We start from the raw sequence: 22,652 nt of genomic DNA on the forward strand, positions 1-22,652 counted from the left end.
TTAATTTCTTTAATTGATTTCATTTGATTTTAATTGAATTTGAAATTTTATAATTTTGAAGAATATCTTTTTTTTTTTTAAAACAGCAAAAAGAGTTTTTTTTTTTTCTTTTATATGAAAAATATGAAAGAGAAAATGAATTTCCTAGAAAGGCATTAGAAAGTGTGAATATGGGCATGAACAAACGGAAGAAGAGAATATTGGGAAAGAAGGATTGAATGGACTCAGCTGCCATTTATCTAGAGAACGCGGACTGAGACACAGATATTTGAAAAGTGACGACTGAAATCTTCCATACAATTACGTGCATATTAATACAAAAACGTCAAAAATGTGGGGTCAATGTGAACTAAATGTTGGAGGAAGCAGGAGAATCCGAAAATTTTGAAATGGAAGCATCTCATCACTCACCGGCTTGGCTGCCGGCCCCGGGGATTGCGTGGCAGCTTCGCCAGATTTAGCTGTTCTAGTTGTACCTGTTTTCAAAGTCAAGTTGCGACTTTTTCATTCGCAGCACCTACGCTTAACATGACGACACCGTCCTCAATTTTTTTTATGATTTGGTATCAAGCACCTTTTTCTTATTCCCACCATCCATCCATCCATCCATCCATCCATCCCATGGGCAAAATTTGTATATATATATATATATTTATTTATTTATTTAAATTAGGTTGCATTAACATGCATAATTATTGATTCTGAGAATCAAGTGATTGGACCTAGAATGCTCAAGCGCCCATAAAGAGTTAGAGAGGGAAATTAATCGCAGTGGTTCCGATAACCTAAATCACCCCCATATCCAAAATCACAATGACAAGCATAATTAATTTGGCAGTTAAAACATACCTTTATTTGCTGATGTTTATTACAGTTTTTATCTTCTTCTGCCAGTTTTATTCTGTACGTATTTTTAGGAGAATATATTCTTTTTGACTTGTACATTCAATATACTTGAATCAACTGAAAGTACTTAATTGATCATTATAATTGAGTCCGAGTTAATTCATCTTATAATATATTCGATAGTGATTCGTAATTTGATATCTTGATTATTTAACTATCAGCTTAGTCAAACGAAAGATCATATACTGATATGGTTGATCTTAATTTGATAATTAAGTTAACTTGGATTAATGCACATAATGACAGCAGAAAATGGCACCTATAGCAGGATTTTAATTTCACTGACAACTTGAAAATGAAGTTTAATACTACTTGGTTCCATCATGTGTTAAGGGAGCGAAATCAAGTTAGGTTTGTCTTGGAAAGCTAGGAGTACTGTTGAATTCAGCAGGAGAAATTATTATTTGTCGTTCGGCTCTGCTGCTTTCTCGGCTCTCCTAAATGCGTTGCTGTTTTTCTAGGTTCTTTGTTGTGGGCGATGTAGCCATTGGTTCTGCTGAATTCTTTTGAGGTCGGCATTTGGATCTGATGCTCCCCCGGGGTGTTCGCTGCTATTTTGAGCTGCAGCTGTCAATTGCTTTTACTGCATATGGGCATATGATGCGTGCGTGTTGTCTTGCTAATTGCTTTTGATTAGATTTTGGGTCAGTATGACACTGAATCTTTACTTCCTGGGTGCCTTTTTTAACTTTAACTCAATTGATTCTTATATTCACCATTTATTTTCAAAACTAGTAGAATGTTAATCAGAGTAAGTGACAATAATGGATGGCAATCATCAATTCATCGTTCTATCATATCATGTATGCGCAACGAAGAAGAACAGCAACATCGGTCATTCTTGTCTACGACGTGGCATTATTAATTTATGGTCCCTACTGTGTTATACATGCTTCTTTTATTATATGGTCATTTGGATTTTTCAAAAATTGTCCCAAAGAAAAAACATGCGAGACGCGTGGCTTCTTCAAGTAAGTAAAAGTCAAAGCACGTCATGATCGAACTGTAAGAATTACAAAAGTCTTGATGTTAAAGTGCATCCTCATCTTCTCTATCTCATTCCATTTTATCAAACTGGATAACAGCTTTGCTGTCTGAAAATTAATTTTTCTTTTAATTTCTTTCACAATTAAATTTCTTATTTCTGTTAACTGTTTTTCAATGCAGAGGTTTTTTCCAGACCTGAATTTTTCTTTTTTATTCCTTTTGTTCTTTGATTTCCATATATACACATATAAAGAGATTTATATATAAAATAAATAAAATTTATATATTTATATTTTAAATTTATAATAAACCTAGTTAACTAATTTTCTTTTCCTATTTGCTGTTTGCATTTATATTTTTTTTTTCAGATTAATTAGAAAAAAGTCAACAAACCCATCATCACATTTTCTCCTCGTGGGATATCTACTTTCTGCATAGGGGTGAGTATTCGAATCGAATCAAATTAAATTATCAAATTAAATTATTATATTTTAAAATTAAATCAAAATAAATAAAAAGTTGAATCGAATCGAACTGCTCTATTTCAATTTGGTTTAGTTTAAATCGATCGATTTCGTATTTTACTTATTTTTTAATTTAGAATTAATTTTTAAGTTATTTGATTTGATTTTAATTTTAGTTTGAACCTAATAACCATTAATTAATGAAATTAAGCAATATATATATAATTATATATAATTCATAAATTTTTCATCAAAATAAAAAAATATTATTTAGTTCGATTCGATTCGATTCGATTCAAATTGATTTTTTTTCTTTAAAATTAAATCAAATCAAAATAATCAAAATTTCTAAAATAAAAGATTAAACCGAATTATCAAATTAAAATAATTCTTAAATCGAATGGTACTCACCCTTATTTCTAAGTGTAAAAGGGCAGTCTGAAAGGATAATTTAAAATTTTATTGAATTTCTTGTTCACAGCCCAATCCCTAGGAAGTTTGCGAGCCCAAATTCTCCCCAACACTTAATAGAAATTGTTGGGCCACAACACTTAACATTAGTTACCATTATAAAATTATATCACCTCCTATTAAAAAATATCACATGACATATTAATTAATTTAAAATATTATTATATAATATATTAATCAATTTCACCAATTATCTAGAAATAAATTTCCTACTTTTTTATTTGTCAAAATTTCAACTATCAAAATTTTAATGACTATGACTTTTTGTAATTAAAATTTAAATATTATTTTTTTAATATTAACATAATATTTAAAACAATATCTTTAAGCATACTTATTATTATATTTACAATCATGGACATTTTTTTTAATCACACACAATCTTTTTTTTTTAATTATAATTATATTATGAAGATATTAATTTTTTAAAGAATATTATAGAATAATAATTTAATTTGATTTTAATAGAGATATAAATATTTTAAATTTTAATACAAATTTAAATTATATTTTAATATAATTAATTAAGAATTTAATAATTAATAAAATTATATAATATAATTCTAAAAATATAAAAAATAAAAAAATAAATTATATTATTAAAATAAAAAAAATTGTGCAATACAACTAGTTATATACTAAATAGTTGTGCATGGTTCTTGGGAGTCCCGATCTGAACTGAAGAATTATATAAAACTAAAATTACTTTGATGCTTTGGTTCAATTTTAGTTCTTCACTAAGAATCGAACCGAAATAATGCTGAAATAAAATCAGAATCATATCAAATCGATAACTAAATTTATACATATATTTTTTTAGATCTATTATATATTTTCAATATGATTATGTATATATGAATTAGATACAACCTAATAGTATGTTTATTTCTCTATATTTTCTTAATAATTTCAATTATAAATATATTAAATTATCTTATAATTTTTAATTATAAATATACTATTATACTATATATGTTAATTCATAATTTTATTTATATCTTATAATTAAATATTACAAATTAATAAATAGTTAAAATGTATATTAAATAATACAATAATATTATTATATTATATAATATATTTAATCCTATATTATGTATCTTATAGTTAATGATTATATAATTTAGAAATAACTAAAATATATATTATATGATATATTATGTATTAATAACTGAAAGAGGAATTGCACCAATTGCAAGAACAATTCATCAATAGGTGTAATCATTAGCAATTTAAAATTTTTCATAATTTAGAGTTTCATGCATCATGCAACCACATTAAGCTATTAAAAACACATCATTTAGTCACACTAAATAATGTTTTAAATACTAATTAAGCCTAATTGCCATTAGAAAAATATTTTCCACAAAATTAAACAAGTTAGAGTTTTAGAAAATTTCTTATCCAATAGGAGCAGAATCAAATTCTCAACGCCTTATCCAGAAAGTTAGGCCACCAATTGTTAGCCCTTTATCTTGTCCACACAAGTTTGTTAATCAACTCAAAATTCCTTCCTTAGCCTCCTTATGGTTTGGTCAATAACAAGAAGGAAGGAAGAGTATATTGTTTTTGAGTTTTCTCTCTTAAGACGAAACTAAAGAGAGAGAGAGGGGAGAATGGCCGGCTATGGATGGGATGAAGAAGAAGAATTAATTTGTCTCTTATACATTTTACAAATATCTTAACTTTATATTTAATATTAGCTAACAAATACTCACTTCTAATTGGATAATCAAAAGTGTTGTTCCAATCTAATTGGTACACTTGTCAATGCTTAATATTAATCATAAAATTAAGACTTGATTAATCAAAATTAATCATGCCATTTAATTAATTAATCAACCATTAATTAATTAAATTTCCTCTTAAGTTTGACCAAGTCAACATGATCAAACTTTCACGAGTCAAAATTTATTTTATTCCTTATGTTAATTTTTAAGTTTATATTGAAATACTTTAAATATTAACTTGAATGCTTCCATTGATAAATTTAGTTTCAAGTCATACTAGGGATTTTGTAATCTAATAGCAAACTAAATTAATTAAACATTTTAATTAATTAATTAAATTAATTTTGATTTGATCAAATTATTCTTATGTGTGTGACTTATTAGGTTCATTACTAATTGACAATGATAATAATATTAACTTCTTAATATTATTGGAACTGTTCTAAACTCAAAATAAAAAATTCTTTTTATTCAAGTTCTCATAAGTCATAGTTGACATCTAGCATTATGTGCTACGACTATCCAAATAGTTATGAATTAATTATTCAATTCATGAACTTTAAATCATACATATTATGAACTAGAATCTCTCCATTACAAAATTCCAATTCAAGCTGGAGTCATGGTTTATGTTAAACTTCAATTACATTGAATCTTATATTCTCTTTTGGTTCTAATTTTTTATTAATAAGACTTACTTGTCAGAAACTCTTTTCTGCCTAAATCTATCTGTCTTGACCAATAACTTGAATCATCGATCAAGAACAATCAAACGAATGTAGGATTTTATTCCTATTTACTTAGGATAATGGATCCCATATTGACTAACACCTATCTCCATATATAACTAATTAGAGTCAATATATGCCTATATACTCATACCTAATACAAGTAAGAAAGCAGTATTAAACTCAAACTATCTATATACAAGATAACTGTGTTATCTAAAGTCAATGGATTATATGCACTATTATGATCTTGATGACTTTGTATTGATAAGAGTAACTTCATGTACAAGTCATATTGTATCATTGGTTCAGCCTACTTATCATATAAGTGCTCATCATGTTTATCATATGGTATGAGATTCATCATTCCATCCTATTAGTATTTCATACTAATTCACAGAAACAAACACAAGTGACAATATTTCTGGATAAGTCATACCCAACGAAGTAACCTAGATTGTGAATCAAATTTATAATACTTGTACTACATAGTTCTGTTACTCATATTCTTAACGACTTAAGAATAAAACATCTAACAAGATATGAAAGAATCTTTTCAAATTAAATTCAAACCATTTGAATATAAATAAAAAGAATAATCGCTCTTAAATGAGAATAATTATTTAATGATACGGTATAATAATATGCTACAGGGCATATTAATAACAATAATCCAATTCAAAACTTAAATGTTAAGACTTTTTAAGAAAATAATTATATAAAATTATTTTAAGGATTAAAAATTTGAAATAAAATCATATTAAATCAAATTAAAATTGAAAAATAAAAAATTATATCAAATTAAAATTAAAATAATGAAGAGTTAAATTAAAACCTACTAAAATTTCAATTTAATTATAATCTTTAGACAGAGCTTAAATCGGAACCGCATATCCGTACTAAATGCGATAAATGCCAAAGAAATCTTTTCCCCGTTGTCGATGAACAGGTGGCAAAATTTTACTAATTGCTTTGCCAAAAAGAAGCACGTTGACAGAGAGCCATTTGTACCCACAACCAGCTAGCCATCTCCCCGCGTAAGCGATTAAAGTTGGAAATCTAACCCTATGAAAACTTGCAAAATCAGATTTCTCTCTATGTATATCAAGTTCTGGTATGCAAAATTTCATGAAGAAAAATAATCAAGAATCAAACTGAGATCATAAAGAGAAAATTAATTAACTCACCAGAAACATCATAATGAAAAATATTATGGATCCACCAAGAGCTTATATATATATATATATGACCAATCACACAATAAAACTTGGATTATTTGTTAAATTGACGAACCCAAAAGATTTGTCATTTGTTATTATATAAATTTGATAAAGAGTTCCCCTGTAGATGTTGTATTTCAAATTTTTTATGCTGGGGTGCAGTAAATTAAACCCACTTAAATCCTCATCCTCAATGTAGGCAAGCTTTATATATGATATGAATGAATAATGCTTAAAACTGGAAGGGCCAATTTGCCCCCGCAGGTTTCCCACTAATTGTTAGTTATTACGCGGTATGTTTGTGAAAGAAACATCAACTTTTAACAGCAAAAACTATGCTTGTCCCCCGTAAATACTAGCTAATTCTTCATTCACATTTGTCAGTCTCCTGGCTTCTGTCACATTTTTGATCACTCCATCTTCCTTACAGCCTGGTAGGCATTACAGAAACTTTAATCCTAGCATTAAATCATTTAAAATTTTATTAATTTGAAGAAGCTCCTTTAGCTATTTTATAAAAGTATTTCCTTTCTTCTTACTTTTAAGCATGTGGTACTACTAGCCTAAAATTCAAGTCAAATAGTTAAAATTTAAAACAAATATCTAACGTGGTAGTAAGAAAGATTAAACATTATTTTAGATGGTCAAAAAATAAAGTGAGACGAATAAAGCACAATTAAACTAAAACTAGACTGAACAAAAATACTTTCATTTGCCCAAGAAGTTGAGCGAAAGACATACCGAATAATAATTACTTTAGTAATAGGATAATACTGGATTTTACGGAGACAATCTTGACATATCAATCGATATTATTTTCATAAACGAAACAATGACTATTTTTCCTAAAAAACCTATAAATACCAACCAAATGATCAGAAAGAAGGTACGCATATTCTTCTTTTTAAATTTCATTACAATTCTTCGTACTTTCAGTTTTCTGACTTGAGCGTCGGAATAACTTGCCAAAAAGTTACCCATTTCACTTTTTTTTGTTACATATTTACGCAACATTGGGACTGAATTTTTGAAGCTCACAGCCGCATCAGTATGTAATAATGAAAAAGAAGCAGACTATTAAACATAAGCAGGATCAATTGCTCCTAAATCCTAATCATAGAAAAATGATAAAAATCCATTATCACCCACGATTGTATGGGAGAGAGCATTGGGAAATAATAAAACTATAAAACTACTTAATTGGTAGTATACTTATGAAGCGATGGAATAGCAATAGCAATATATATATGATGACTTCCTTGCCTGCTTTTGCCATCAATGTGTTATGCGATGATAGCAGGCACAGAGCACTCTCTATATGCTTGAAATGACGCATTGCGACCCATCATTAAAAAACAAAGGGGCAGAGGTATGCTTTATATAAAGAAAATAGATGCGGGGAAAGGGATCCTAATTAGATTCTTGTTTTTTTCCCGCATTGAATCGACACTCAAAGTTGTTGAACAGAATTAAAGCACCTCTGTGTTGGTCATATATGGAATTCATGTCCTCAGCTCCCCCTGAAACGTTTATTGTATATTATATTTTGCACTTTAAAAGTGAAGGTGGAAATGCGATAACCTAGTTCTATTCTATTGTGGGCCGAAAAGCTTTCGACATCATTTCATGTTGTCCCAAAGAAAGTGACCAAGAGGGGGGTGAATTGGACACTTTAGATAATTTTTCAGTCCTTGCTCTAAACTTAATGAAAAATTGAGGCTTTGCACTTCTATGTATGTGTATAACTCTGTTCCTAGGATGTAATTTAAGTAATCAATCAAGTTATGCACAAATACTAGCTCATACACAAAATAATTACTTAATATCAAGTATATTTTCTCACATAAAACTCAGAGTTTGCAAGTTTAATTATTCAATCTCAGTATTAACTCAATAAAACAAATTCTCAACACATTCAATATATACTGAGAGAATCAAAGTGCTGAAAATTAAAGAGTTAAGGGAAGAAGAGAATCAAACACAATGTTTATAGTGGTTCGGCTCTCTTAGCCTACATCCACTCTTCTCAAAGTCCCACTTTGAGAGTCACTCCACTATTTGATCTTTTCAACAAGTAAGATTCAAAGCCTTTATAATCTCAGCAAGCTTCCCAGGTGCTTGAGGACTTTTACAACGTCTTTGCTTCGCACAAAAGACCACAAGTTTCACAAGGTGCTTGAAAACCTTCCACAAGCTTCACAAGGTGCTTGGAAACCTTCCACAAGTGTGTCCTCACACTTACACAACCTTAAATAGGTTTTGGTGTAGAAGAAATCACTCTCAATAACTCTCAGATACAGAATTTAATGCTAAAAGATTGAGAGAGAAGATTTGCCACTCAAGCTCAAGAGTATTTGAATGAAAGCTTTAAAAATACCACAATAAATTCACTATAAATAAGAGCACTTTTATTAGTTAGAATTGTAGTAAATGATGCCTTTTATAGGTGCTTTTCATTGCCAAAAACATCTGCTGGAGAGTGTGTCTAACGGCACTTTAATTTTCAAAAAACTAGCCGTTATTACTTAGAAAGTCGTGCAGCAGGATTGAGTCAGGTCAGATCATAAAAATAGTTAACTAAAATTTTTACCGGTTAACTAGTTTTATAAGACAGAGAATTTTAGACATTAAAACTAGTTAACTAATTTTCACAACGGGTTAACTAATTTCGCTACTGTCTGACTTAAATTTTGAAATTTTAAGTTTTTGAAAAAAGATTGTAAAAATTATTTTGACCATTCAAAAACCTTAGAAATGATATAAAAACACTTTCTAAACTCTTGAATCTAAAAACAAAATTGATTTTAAGTCTTAAATGGTATAAATTCTCTAATCTTATACAATGGACCTAAGAACTTAATTTTTATTCTATTTTTTCATGGACTTTGATTCATCTTGTGTTATACAAGATGATAAACTCCTTTTATATCAGCCATGTCAATAGAATAGTCCTCTCATCAATGTCTTTGCATATCATGACCTATAAGATCACTTCAAATACTTATGTACAAAAGATTAATACATATTTCATTAAATTTTATTATCATCAAAATCAAGCTCATTATAGCTTACAGGGCCTACATTTCACATATCATGTGGATGCCTTATTCCTTTGGACTCTCAGGTTTTTTTTGGAACCAAATTTAAAGCCTTGGGTTGGGGGCATCAAGTTCTTATTAGAAAATTTACATAATATATTCATCATGTCATATAGTCTGAACGATCATAACGACACATTAACAAGCACAATAAAAGAGGAAGCTAATAACTATTACTTTTTTTTTAAAAAAAAAAAAGACACAAATCATGCATTTCAGGTAGCAAGCTAATTAAGGATAAATGTATGCATAATGAATAATTACTTTGTAATTCGTTAAAAAAAAAAAAGGATGTACATGTATGGAACTGGGCATCTCGTATATATTGATTGATTAATTGTTAATTAATTTCTAGCATCTTAAGCACGCAGTGGGGTGAGGAAGTGCTGAAAATTATTAATTACATCTCTCAATTTTGAGAGCAAGGCTAAACTTGAAACATAAATGGAGAGGTCCAATCATTGGATAGGTAAAGCCTTAAGCCTGATTATTGGGCCTAATCATTGGGCCTAATCATTGCTTGGTGCATGCTCATGCTTGCCAATGTCTCTCTCAGTCACTCACTCACTCACTCACTTGGTACACTTTAATTAGTATCGCACAGGCACCAGAGTTGGAAATTTGGAATTTGCTTTTCATTCCTTCGTTTCCTTGATCACAATTAATTTTGGGAAGAGAGTAAAATATAGAGAGATAGAGAAGTTAATTAATGGATTTTACATGAATGCCCAAGCACTATGATAGATTTGGTATTCTTTCACAATCCCAGGGTCCATCACCCGCACCAACCCCACACCAGTGCTTCCAAGATTGGACCCCACACTCCGTCGTGGGCAGAATTATTGCCCGCGATTTCTTTCCTTTCTTCTTGCTTTCGCTTATTTATTGGCTTTGCCACTCTTTCCTCTCCTTATTCTCTTCTTTGTTCACTACAATCCCTTGACCTACTATTTATACCTCTCTGGTAGCTGCTGCTCTGCTACCACCACCTGTTGCTGTTAAAGTTAGAGAAAGCATGAGGATGATGATAGAGTTGGGCAACCAGAGTGGTACCCTCCCTATAATGGACGCTCCAACCTCTGTAGACTGTGGCAGGGAAGTTCGCTTCCGCAGATCCTTTAGGTCCCTCGTCGAATGCATGGTCCCCTGCTGTGGATTCCAACCATCCGATTCCCTTTCCGGCGACACCGATTCTATCCACGCCTCCACCGTAACCGGCACCATCTTCGGCTATAGAAAAGGTCGCGTTAGTTTTTGCCTCCAGGACGATACCCGCAGCTCTCCTCTTCTACTTCTTGAGTTTGCAGTTCCTACCGCATGCCTAGCCAGGGAGATGCAGTACGGTCTGCTCCGTATAGCTCTAGAGTGTGACCGACAAAAGGAGAGGTCCAGCTCTTGCTCCATCTTCAACGTACCGGTGTGGTCCATGTACTGCAATGGGAGGAAGGTTGGTTTTGCCATCAGGAGGCCAATGACGGTGAACGATGTGGGTGTTCTCAAGATGATGCAGTCGGTCTCCGTAGGTGCAGGAGTTTTGCCGGTGGCGCCCCAGTCTGAGGATGGAGACCTCATGTATCTACGTGCCAGTTTCGAAAGAGTCATTGGTTCTGCCGACTCAGAATCTTTTCACATGATTAATCCTGTTGGGAGTTCTGGGCAAGAACTAAGCATATTTCTCTTGAGATCATGACTACAACTTCATTTCGCTCCATATTTAAAAATGTATTTATAAAAATTTTTTCTTCTTCTTGATTAAATAGCTCATCTGCATATGTAAAATATTTTTTCTTTTTATATCTTTCGAGTTGATCATCTATTACCAATGGAATTTGCATAAATGTGTAATCTTAATTAATTCCCATATCCATTTTAATCGATAATTATTGCCTTGTTTCTTGACATCTACTTCCATTATGTATCCAAAAGTGACCTTATGATATATAAAGAAATACATCAAATTAATTTGAAGAAAGAAAAATAAGATATATTGAAGATGACTATTTCGTTGATTGATTAACACTTTCATTTATTAAAAATTAAGATATATGGTAGTCGATTGAATCTATAATGGGATAAACTTCCAATATAATTTGAAAAGAATAACCCTAATAAAGAAAAAAAAGTCACTAATTTTACATTAAAATCTTTTCAAACACAACCCATCAATCATGCCATGATTGGCTAAAAAATGAGATCCCCATCTCTTAAATTTTCTATAATATTCTGTTCGTTTGATGATAATAATGCATGCTTTTTCTCATTTATGTAAGATTCACTTTCTACATTATCATTTAGATTTCATATGAATTAGAAAACATGTTTTATTTTATTTTATTGCATGGGATATATATAAATTATATAGTGTTGGATTAGTTAATTACTATTTCCGTTTATTTTTATCTATCGTATTTGAGTTTTACACGGTGATTAGCAAAATAATTAACTTTAGTTTTATAAAAATATACTAATAATTGATTAATACCCTTTATCTCAATTAGGAAATTGTATAAATATTTATTATATTCAATAGAGATAAAAGATAAAATTAAAAAAATAATTAACACTCCTTAATTTTTTAAATATGACATATAATTTTGAAAAAATAAATCTAAAGATGACAAATAAAAATAATTAGAGATAGTAACTTCTTAGTTAACATAGGACATTTAGCCAAAACTTTTGGATACATATAATGATTGAATTGGTAACCCCATAAGTTTTTTTCCCCTCTCCCTGCTGTTGTTACTATTATTATTGCAAATGTTACATGCATGAGTTAAATGCTGGGAATTTAAGGCTATACGATTAAGTTGCAGCAGCCAGGATGTAAAAAAATTGATTAATTGCCAAGGGAAGAAAATAAAGGACATAATAAATAATATTAATTGGATCGATCTAAGCACAAATCTTGCTTTATGTAAAGTAGTGATAGACTTTTGGTGGCATATGAATTATGTGGGTGGCACGATTCGACTTACTCGTGCACAAGGAAAACATCAATTGTTGTTTTGATTAGCAAACAATGCAGTCCAAAAGATAAAGTAACTAGATGTAGAAATTTTAATTTTGAGTTTCAATCAAAAGTTATTGGCCTTATCCAAGAAAAAAGGATGGAACATGCCTCATAGGTTGGGTGTTGTTTTGCTGTTTAGCGTGCGAGGATGATATTTGCATGTCCCACAAATATAAAAATGAGGCAATCAAAGGGCAAATTATTGGGAAAATATGCTAAACAATGTCTCTGTTGTTGGGATCACCTTTGCAGCCTCTATATATTTTTGGTGTTTTGCAAGGGCAAAGATCTTAATTATGAGGTATCCAACCACGAGTTGTGTAACCCTAGCAGAGCTGAGTTGTCCCTTGAATAGCGTAGCATCTTCTTCCTTCCTTCCATCCACCCATCTACCCCATCCATCCTGAAACCAAACAAGAAACTGCAAATTGCCTTTTCACCTTTGACTGCAACTTTAATTTATTTGGCTATATATAACGTGTCTGTGTATTAATTGTGAGTTCCAGTAAGGTGCGATTTGTCTGTTTGGTGTCCCGCACAGAAGGCTTATTTAGCTCCATTAGAGTAAAGGTTGGATCAGATGGACATGCACACGAGTGGGAGTGGCATGTTCTCCGACAAATGGGTCCCCACCCCATGCCTGACCAGTCACCTGTCATTCTCAGGCACAGAACATTTGTCACCACAGCATCAGTCACCTTCAATTTTTCAATCCGAAGCCCAATACGTTGAATTGGGCTGGGCTCAAACCTCCCATTTCATGCTTTAAATACTATTTGTCCCACAACGCAGTCACCATTTACCAACCATCCAACAAAACGATTTCTTCTCCTCTTGCTTACCTAGGCAGTAAGCAAATCCATGGCCATGCAAGGTACAAATTACAATTGGAATTAGCATACACTGTACATAAATAGGATTTGATAATGGATGAATCAATAAACTTTATCAAACCATAAACATATCTAATAGTAAGATTTTATTAATTATCAATTGTTAACCATTGTTAAATAAATAACTTGAATGATGAAATGTATTTTGAAAGCTTATCAAGATTCTCATTGTATTTATATAACTATTTTCTTATATACAACAAGTATAATGGTAAATAAAGGCAATCATGATTGCATTCACGTTTATAATCAATTTAATTTTATAATTATAATTTAATTAATAAATTTTAATTTAATGATATTATAGTCATTTTTAAGACTATAAAAATAATTAACACTCCTTAATTTTTTAAATATGACATATAATTTTGAAAAAATAAATCTAAAGATGACAAATAAAAATAATTAGAGATAGTAACTTCTTAGTTAACATAGGACATTTAGCCAAAACTTTTGGATACATATAATGATTGAATTGGTAACCCCATAAGTTTTTTTCCCCTCTCCCTGCTGTTGTTACTATTATTATTGCAAATGTTACATGCATGAGTTAAATGCTGGGAATTTAAGGCTATACGATTAAGTTGCAGCAGCCAGGATGTAAAAAAATTGATTAATTGCCAAGGGAAGAAAATAAAGGACATAATAAATAATATTAATTGGATCGATCTAAGCACAAATCTTGCTTTATGTAAAGTAGTGATAGACTTTTGGTGGCATATGAATTATGTGGGTGGCACGATTCGACTTACTCGTGCACAAGGAAAACATCAATTGTTGTTTTGATTAGCAAACAATGCAGTCCAAAAGATAAAGTAACTAGATGTAGAAATTTTAATTTTGAGTTTCAATCAAAAGTTATTGGCCTTATCCAAGAAAAAAGGATGGAACATGCCTCATAGGTTGGGTGTTGTTTTGCTGTTTAGCGTGCGAGGATGATATTTGCATGTCCCACAAATATAAAAATGAGGCAATCAAAGGGCAAATTATTGGGAAAATATGCTAAACAATGTCTCTGTTGTTGGGATCACCTTTGCAGCCTCTATATATTTTTGGTGTTTTGCAAGGGCAAAGATCTTAATTATGAGGTATCCAACCACGAGTTGTGTAACCCTAGCAGAGCTGAGTTGTCCCTTGAATAGCGTAGCATCTTCTTCCTTCCTTCCATCCACCCATCTACCCCATCCATCCTGAAACCAAACAAGAAACTGCAAATTGCCTTTTCACCTTTGACTGCAACTTTAATTTATTTGGCTATATATAACGTGTCTGTGTATTAATTGTGAGTTCCAGTAAGGTGCGATTTGTCTGTTTGGTGTCCCCCACAGAAGGCTTATTTAGCTCCATTAGAGTAAAGGTTGGATAAGATGGACATGCACACGAGTGGGAGTGGCATGTTCTCCGACAAATGGGTCCCCACCCCCATGCCTGACCAGTCACCTGTCATTCTCAGGCACAGAACATTTGTCACCACAGCATCAGTCACCTTCAATTTTTCAATCCGAAGCCCAATACGTTGAATTGGGCTGGGCTCAAACCTCCCATTTCATGCTTTAAATACTATTTGTCCCACAACGCAGTCACCATTTACCAACCATCCAACAAAACGATTTCTTCTCCTCTTGCTTACCTAGGCAGTAAGCAAATCCATGGCCATGCAAGGTACAAATTACAATTGGAATTAGCATACACTGTACATAAATAGGATTTGATAATGGATGAATCAATAAACTTTATCAAACCATAAACATATCTAATAGTAAGATTTTATTAATTATCAATTGTTAACCATTGTTAAATAAATAACTTGAATGATGAAATGTATTTTGAAAGCTTATCAAGATTCTCATTGTATTTATATAACTATTTTCTTATATACAACAAGTATAATGGTAAATAAAGGCAATCATGATTGCATTCACGTTTATAATCAATTTAATTTTATAATTATAATTTAATTAATGAATTTTAATTTAATGATATTATAGTCATTTTTAAGACTATAAAAATATAATATTTTATTTTCAAGTGAAGCCAAATTAAAAAAAAAAAATTTAAGTTATTGTCGTATCTAATAATTTCTTAGCATATACTTTAATAGAATTCAATAAATAAAGTAATTGTGGTTTTCTTAATCCCCTGATATCTAGAACTAAGATGGAAGTAATGATAGAGCAGGTGCATTGGAATTGAAGGATAATTAGTTGGCCCACATAAGGGTGAGTAGATTTCAGTTTACATTGAAAAATTGAATCGAACTGAATCAATTCAGTTTAATCGATTCGATTTTAAAATTTAATCAGTTTGGTTTTATATTATAAAAACTTCGGTTATTTCGGTTTGATTCGATTTTGAAGAAAAAAATCGATTAAACAGAACTGAACCGAATAGTAATTTTACATATTCAAATCGAACGAAATCAATTTTTGAATTGATTTATTTTTATGGGGAATTTATGAATTATATTTAATTATATATATATAAATTATTTAATTTTATTAATTAATGGTTATTAGATTTAAACCAAAGTTAAAATTAGATCAAATAATTTGAAAATCAAGTCCAAATTAAAAAATAATCAAAATTAAAACTTATCAATTTGAACCGAACCGAATTAAAATAGAGCTATTCAGTTTGATTCGATTTTTTATTCATTTTAATTTAATTTAATTTTTAAAATATATAATTTAATTTTTATAATTTAATTTAATTCGATTTGATTTGATTTAGTTTGAATTAAATATTCACCCGTTGGCCCATCCACCCTACAAATTCCGGGATATAATTTGTATGCCGGGTACCCAGAGTCATTATCACAGAATTAGTGCGCCACCAGAACACGCACTACTTGTGGCGGAAAGAGGCGCTTCAGGCTGATCCACAACTATGGGCTTTTCTAATCTGAGGTTCCGGCTGAGCCTGTAGAAATAGCCCATTAAAAGCGACCGACACTGCACGACTGGTTCTTCGTCTCCTGCCTGCGTCCTGACCACCTCGAAAGTAGAAATTTTGGGGAGAAAATATTTTTATTTTTATTTTTATATTTTATTTTCAGGAATACCTGAAGTGGGGGAGCAGAAATGCAGGTGGTGGAAGGTGGAAGAAACGGTAAACAAGGCGCAATTATGAAAAAGTGGACATTTGGGCTTATTTATGTTAGCTGGTGTGTCCCCATTTGAGAAGATTTTTCAAGTACCATCTCCAGCTGTAGCCTGCAGGCTAATATAATCAAAACTCTTGGATCAAATTTATCATCACTTCTATTAAATAGGATGTTTTCCTTCTGAATTTGTTTTGACATTGTTTAACATGCTGTGCCCGTAGACCCTCCGTTTTTATTACTAAGTTGAAATTTGATCTGCATTGGTTTTTTATTCTAGGAATCATGACAGAAGATTTTTTTTTTTTGGTAGTATTCTTAAGAAGAAGGTGATAGAGGCGGGGGATTTAATTGGTGGGCTAAAAACCCTGCACCTTTTTCTGTAAAGTCGCAATCATAACTGTTTACTTTCCCCCACCTAATCTAATGATATGATTTCTCTTATTCCTCTTTATAGTTTTTCATTGCTCAACATTATTATTTATTTTCTAGAAGAGATTAGCACTGGTTTTTGCTCTCCCACTGTCATCACTCATCAGCTCAGTGACTCTCATAATTGCTGTATTTAATGTCCAATTCCACCCTTGTTGTTGGATTGTCCCCACTCTCTCAAGGATATTGTCCCTTTCCCAGCAAATAAAAATTCACCTACCCCAGTCTCAGTGTGGGCCATTTCTCTCTCTGTTCCTTAATTTAACCTGTTATTATTATTTAGATTAACAGTATGAATTCTTTGTTGATAGAGTATTTGTTTTTCTTGCATCCTTAAGTGTATTTGTAGTTGTGCAAGTAGTATGGTATTTGGTCCGTTGTTTTCGTACTCTCTGATTTTACTGCCAAATGTCGGCTTCTTGAGTTGTTGTTCACCACTTATTCATCCCCCTTCCAAGCAGATTTATGATGATGGTGATACAGCTTTTCCATGCTCTCTTTACTTTTTCATTTCTTTTAACTTTGGTTGGAGAGGTTGAAGTTTAATAGCTTTACGTATCTAATACCGTTTTTGGTTTTTCTTTTATACTTTTAGAGTTCAGATTAGATGTGGGCTCATCCTGTACTTTTTCGCTTCTCTGTCTTTCTTGCCTATTTCTTGGTGCTAAGTAAACTATTTTTAGAAGATTTCATGTGACAAAACAGGAACACAAGATGTCTGGCGCAAATTGCCGGTCTCCCTATTCTTCTTTTCCTCCTTTTCCGTACCTGAGTTCCCCAAGGTAAGCTCTCATCGTCCTCTGCATTTTGTTCCGGATGCAGTGAGCAGAGACTGTGTTTTATGATCTTCTTTTGCTTCGCTTGCAGGGTTTCAGACAATGAAATGCTCGATAATATCCTCAATATGTCTCCTAATTTCTCTGCTTATCCAAATTCTGTAAGTGTTTACCTATTCTGCTTACCCGAGAAAACTTAAATTGTCCTTCACTTATCCATTGATATTCTTCTCATTTCCTTAACTATTCATCAACATCCATAACATTGATTAATATGAGTGATGATCCTTATGGATTTACTATCTGAAAGAAGTATAATTTCCTAAATTTGTTTTTCATTTCAGAAGTTGTTTATTTTCACCGTCTAGCTAGTGTAAGAGCTCTTCTCCTCTTCAACTGTGGATCTCTATATGGAATAGTCCAAGTTTGTGCAGTAGTTTTACATAGGGTAAATAGTGTAAAGGATCTCACTTAAACTATGCGTTCTTTGGCACCTGACTTTCTATTTAAAGATGGAATTACTTAAACACAAGGAGAATGATTATTCTCCTTATCATGTGCAGTGAAAGCAGTTAGCTCCTAGCGAAATATTCAGAGAAATTTTTCCTTGAAAAAAAAAATTATAATCTTTCTTTTTTGTCTCATTTTATGGAGACATCATATCACATCGAACATCCAGATCACCTTTATCTGGGATTCTTCCATTGCTATGGTCTTTGCATCCTCTGCTACATCTGTGCCACATTTTCCCTTTTCACATTTGTTAAAACCAGGTATTGGTATATGTATATCAGTGTATATGTGACAAAGTACCGTCTCAGAATGTACTTGTTAGAGTATTTTACTGGGCTTACCTTGTTCCCCGATATCTGAGACTTGATAATTTGTCATACCACATCACAAAAGGCTCTGATTTCAATAACATTGTTGTTTCTTTATGTTTTGATGCAGATTATAAAGTCAGAGAACATGCTCTCTTGCGAGGCTTCCCTGAATCGGAACTCTAAGAATACAGTATGTTTTACCTCCCTCATATCTATTCTGAATAATGGCGCTCCGACTTTGAAGGTTTAATACCATGTAAAGTAGAGTGTTGACAATTTAGATGAATAAATGATTAGGTACAACTTGATATGAATCTGTCTCATGTGACTATTTAAATAGATAAAGGAGCTCTATATTTAGAATATCTCATCAAACAAACCAGACGATGATTTACCATAGAAGGAAAAAAAAATCCAGAAATGATTTGCTACCGTTTTAATTTACCATGCCAAAACTACCATTTCGATTAATCCGGTTTCTACCCCTTATATTTTCCCCTTTTTCAGTGTTTTTGAATATAATGTTTGACCTCCTGACTATCTAATGTAGTCTTCTGATGCACTGAGGAAGGAGATTGCCACACTTGAAGCTGAAATATTGCATTTGGAGCGGTATGTTCTGTCGCTTTACCGAACAGCTTTTGAAGAGAACCTGCCTGCCATATCAAATGTCCCTAAAAACCATTTGCAATACGAGAAAGGATCACCATCAAAAGTTGGAGCAAATCAATCACTTTTTAATTTAAGGTCATATATAGAAAATAGCAATTTCATTGATCATGATCAAACTTCCCCTGCACATGGCTGGGCCACTTCAGATGATCAGAGTTGCACTGCTAGCATACATTCAACATCAACAGCGGTAGGCTTGCATGATTACCTGGCTTTCTCTAATAAAATTGGGTTATTTATTCATGCTTACATCTCTTTAATTATGTAATTGCTGCTCTTTGCAATAAGCTTTTAGCTTTTTTTATGTCCATAACTGTAAGATGTGATCATATTACGATCTCTGTGATGAGCATTTGCAGGACCAGAAGAATGCTGATTCTGGTCGTCGCAGCCTTGCAGATCACCTCGGTGCTTCTTGCTTAGTCAACAGCCTTAATACTCCGGATGTACTATCTGAATACATATTGAAATGCATATCTTCTATTTACTGCAAACTTGCCAATCGCCCTAAGTCCCATGGGGGCTTGTCATCTTCTCCTCCTTCATCTTTGTCATCCTCAAGTATGTTTTCTTCCCACAATCCTTCTGATAATTCGAGTCCACAACACAGTGAGGATGCTATAGTGCATCGTCAAGGGTTGAAAGAAGACGGTGGTCCATATTCTGGAATAGTGGAAGTTATGAAGATATGTTTCAATGATGATAGTTCCAATTATGCTGCTCTAATGCTAAAAAATTTCAGGTGGTTCAACCTAGCTATCATATTTTAACTGCAATGATTTTATGGTAGCATAAAATTCTGTGTTCTAGCCTGATCCTTCCAACGTCAAGAAGAGGTATTTATGTCCTAGGAATATAAAGTTAAGGAACAAATGGCATCCATTTGAGTTGGGGTGTCCAGTCCTTATCATTAGCCAGAAAGGGGAGGAAAGAAACTGCTAGAGTGCTGATTTCTTTCATAAAAATAAAAATTTTTTGGTTTTCCATAATTTCTCATTTGTTTTATAGCCGTGTAGGTCATTGGTTCGAAGTCTTGAGAAGGTGGATCCAAGGAAGATGAAGCGTGAAGAGAAGCTTGTTTTCTGGATTAACATTCATAATGCATTGGTCATGCATGTATGTTTACAGAAATTTGTAGCTTCTTTAACTTGAGCTCACAATAATGACCTTATAGCCAAAAGTAGAGAGCCATGGAAACTGTTCATACAACAGCAAACCTATTTTCTGGGAAATTTCTTATATAAGATTTATGTCATCGCCAGCACTTCCACATTGTTTAAACTTTTCTCTTGCACAATTTGAATTCTATGCAATAACAGGAGAACTATAAGACTAACAGAACTTCAGGCAATTTGGCTTAATAATTCTCAAGGAAAAACTTTCAGTAACATGGATTGTTGATTCACTTGCTTTTACCATATGATCTATGAGCCTTTATTTACTCTCCATGGTTGCTTCACATTGAAATTACCATTTATATAAATGCATGTTAATTGTTCTGATGAGATTTTCTTGGCAGGCTTATTTAGCATATGGAACTCATAATCGGGTAAAAGGTGCCTCCATTTTGAAGGTGAAGAACATATCTTATATATCTCAATTGTTTGTAATGAAATCTTGTTCAATTTTTATATCACTGTAATTCTCATATTTCAGGCATCATATAACATTGGCGGACATTGTGTAAATGCCTGTGTGATACAAAACTCCATTCTTCGAATTCGGTCACACTACTCAGAACCGGTATGCCTTGTCATTTAATATCTCAATATCACTTGTATAATCATTATCCGTGGATTCTCGTAATCACAATTAAGGTGTGTATGCATTTGTTGTGGATGAATAGTTTTATGTTTCTATCCTTTTTGTTCCATTCTCACTCTGAGAATTCTATAGAAGATGGGGGACCAGAAAACAAAGAAATCATAAATTACTTATGCAACATCTAGCAGACAAGATGCTGGCAAGGCTGTAGTTTTTTGACCACTCCTATTGGTATTTTAGGATTAATGATTTGTCTTTAAATTTGAAACAGCAATGATAGTAAGTGGGTGTATGCATGCTGAAATAATAGTGAGTGCTTCCGTTTGTACAAGTTACCACTTAGGTTTGCAATTCTTTTGAAAGAGGTTACCCTTAACAAGTGCTACATCATAAATCAAGATTGAAGTGCTAAAAGAAGGATGTATTTAGCTGTCTGCTCTCGGCAATCAACTGGTGCCTTACATTTTTCTGCTGAGGATTAAGGAAATTTGATTGATATGAATTATGATGTTGATTAAAGACACCTGGTCATTTCGTTCAAGACATCATGAAAGTGGAGTTTATGAACTAAATATCTATTCATGCATATTTTATGTATAGCAAGACATACTGTTCTTCTTCTTCTTCTTCTTCCCAAATACTTTGATTTTCTTACTGCCTCTTTTAACCCACCATGAATGCAGTGGCTACAAACACTGTTTTCTCCAGGAAGGAAATCTAAGACAGGGAGCACTAGTCATGTCTATGTCTTGGAATACCCAGAACCACTTGTTCATTTTGCACTTTGTTCAGGGGCATACTCTGACCCTGTGGTGAGAACATTTCTCCTGAAATTATGAGCAAATGCATTTTATTTACCTTCACAAATGTGAAATTTGCAGTAGTCCTTGGTTTGAAGTGGATATTTTTCTTTTGAGTTCAGGTTCGAGTTTACACAGCAAAGAATATATTTCAGGATTTGAAGCTTGCAAAAGAAGAATTCGTTCAAGCTAGTGTCTACATTCATAAGGAGGCAAAGATTTTCCTACCAAAAATCCTTTCTTTCTATGCGAAGGATATGTCAATGGATATGTATGGGCTATTGAAGGCAATAAGTGGGAGTCTTACAAAAGCACAACAGAAAACTGTAAGTAAATGCATGAAGAGAAAAGTGGACAAGTACATCCATTGGTTACCACAAATTTCATCCTTTGGGTATGCGATCCATGGGGAATTAGCCAAAGGATTTGAGGCACGATCTCTTTAATTCATACAGGATCTTTGAAAAATAGTAAGGGTTAAATCTAAGCTGTACAGAAGTAATGGAATGGCTTTCAGTATCTTCAAGGAAATGCAAGTTAAAGAACAAAATTTTCGCAGCTGTATATGTTGTTGTGGCTTGTGATGTACCTACTGCCAAGTGTCTGAAACTGAAAGAATAATATTATTTGAAATGTTTTTATGATTACTTGGCTTTATACAAAATAAAATTATTTTTTTATGGGAAATGGGATACTTTAACAACATTTTATAATTTATCTCATGAGATTTTTTTTAAATCAATACTATTTTTCATAAAATAGTTAATTACAAAA

The 22,652-nt window shown here is 32.1% G+C and overlaps 2 protein-coding genes across 4 annotated transcripts; both read left to right on the forward strand.

Annotated features, from left to right (window-relative positions):
• The first annotated feature begins 10,506 nt into the window (after positions 1-10,506).
• On the forward strand, positions 10,507-11,400 carry LOC110658363 (protein MIZU-KUSSEI 1). The gene has a single exon (XM_021815938.2). The coding sequence runs from the start codon at positions 10,620-10,622 to the stop codon at positions 11,292-11,294; it is 675 nt and encodes a 224-aa protein (XP_021671630.2). The 5' UTR covers positions 10,507-10,619; the 3' UTR covers positions 11,295-11,400.
• Positions 11,401-16,568: 5,168 nt separating this feature from the next.
• LOC110658418 (uncharacterized) lies at positions 16,569-22,565 on the forward strand. 3 transcript variants are annotated; one of them, XM_058131275.1, is made up of 11 exons: positions 16,569-17,516; positions 17,638-17,824; positions 17,910-17,979; positions 18,770-18,832; positions 19,193-19,504; positions 19,674-20,056; positions 20,331-20,430; positions 20,834-20,887; positions 20,971-21,057; positions 21,762-21,890; positions 22,001-22,565. In XM_058131275.1, exons 2-11 carry the CDS (start codon positions 17,757-17,759, stop codon positions 22,322-22,324), a joined length of 1,590 nt encoding a protein of 529 aa, XP_057987258.1. In that variant the 5' UTR covers positions 16,569-17,516; positions 17,638-17,756; the 3' UTR covers positions 22,325-22,565. The 3 variants fall into 3 exon arrangements, with proteins under 3 accessions (XP_057987258.1, XP_021671709.2, XP_021671710.2); XM_021816017.2 differs by having other exon boundaries at positions 16,569-17,824; XM_021816018.2 differs by lacking the exons at positions 16,569-17,516; positions 17,638-17,824; positions 17,910-17,979 and adding an exon at positions 18,426-18,591.
• The last annotated feature ends 87 nt before the right edge of the window (positions 22,566-22,652 follow it).

Source organism: Hevea brasiliensis, chromosome 12 (assembly GCF_030052815.1).
Source record: "Hevea brasiliensis isolate MT/VB/25A 57/8 chromosome 12, ASM3005281v1, whole genome shotgun sequence".
Classification (NCBI taxonomy): Eukaryota; Viridiplantae; Streptophyta; class Magnoliopsida; order Malpighiales; family Euphorbiaceae; genus Hevea; species Hevea brasiliensis.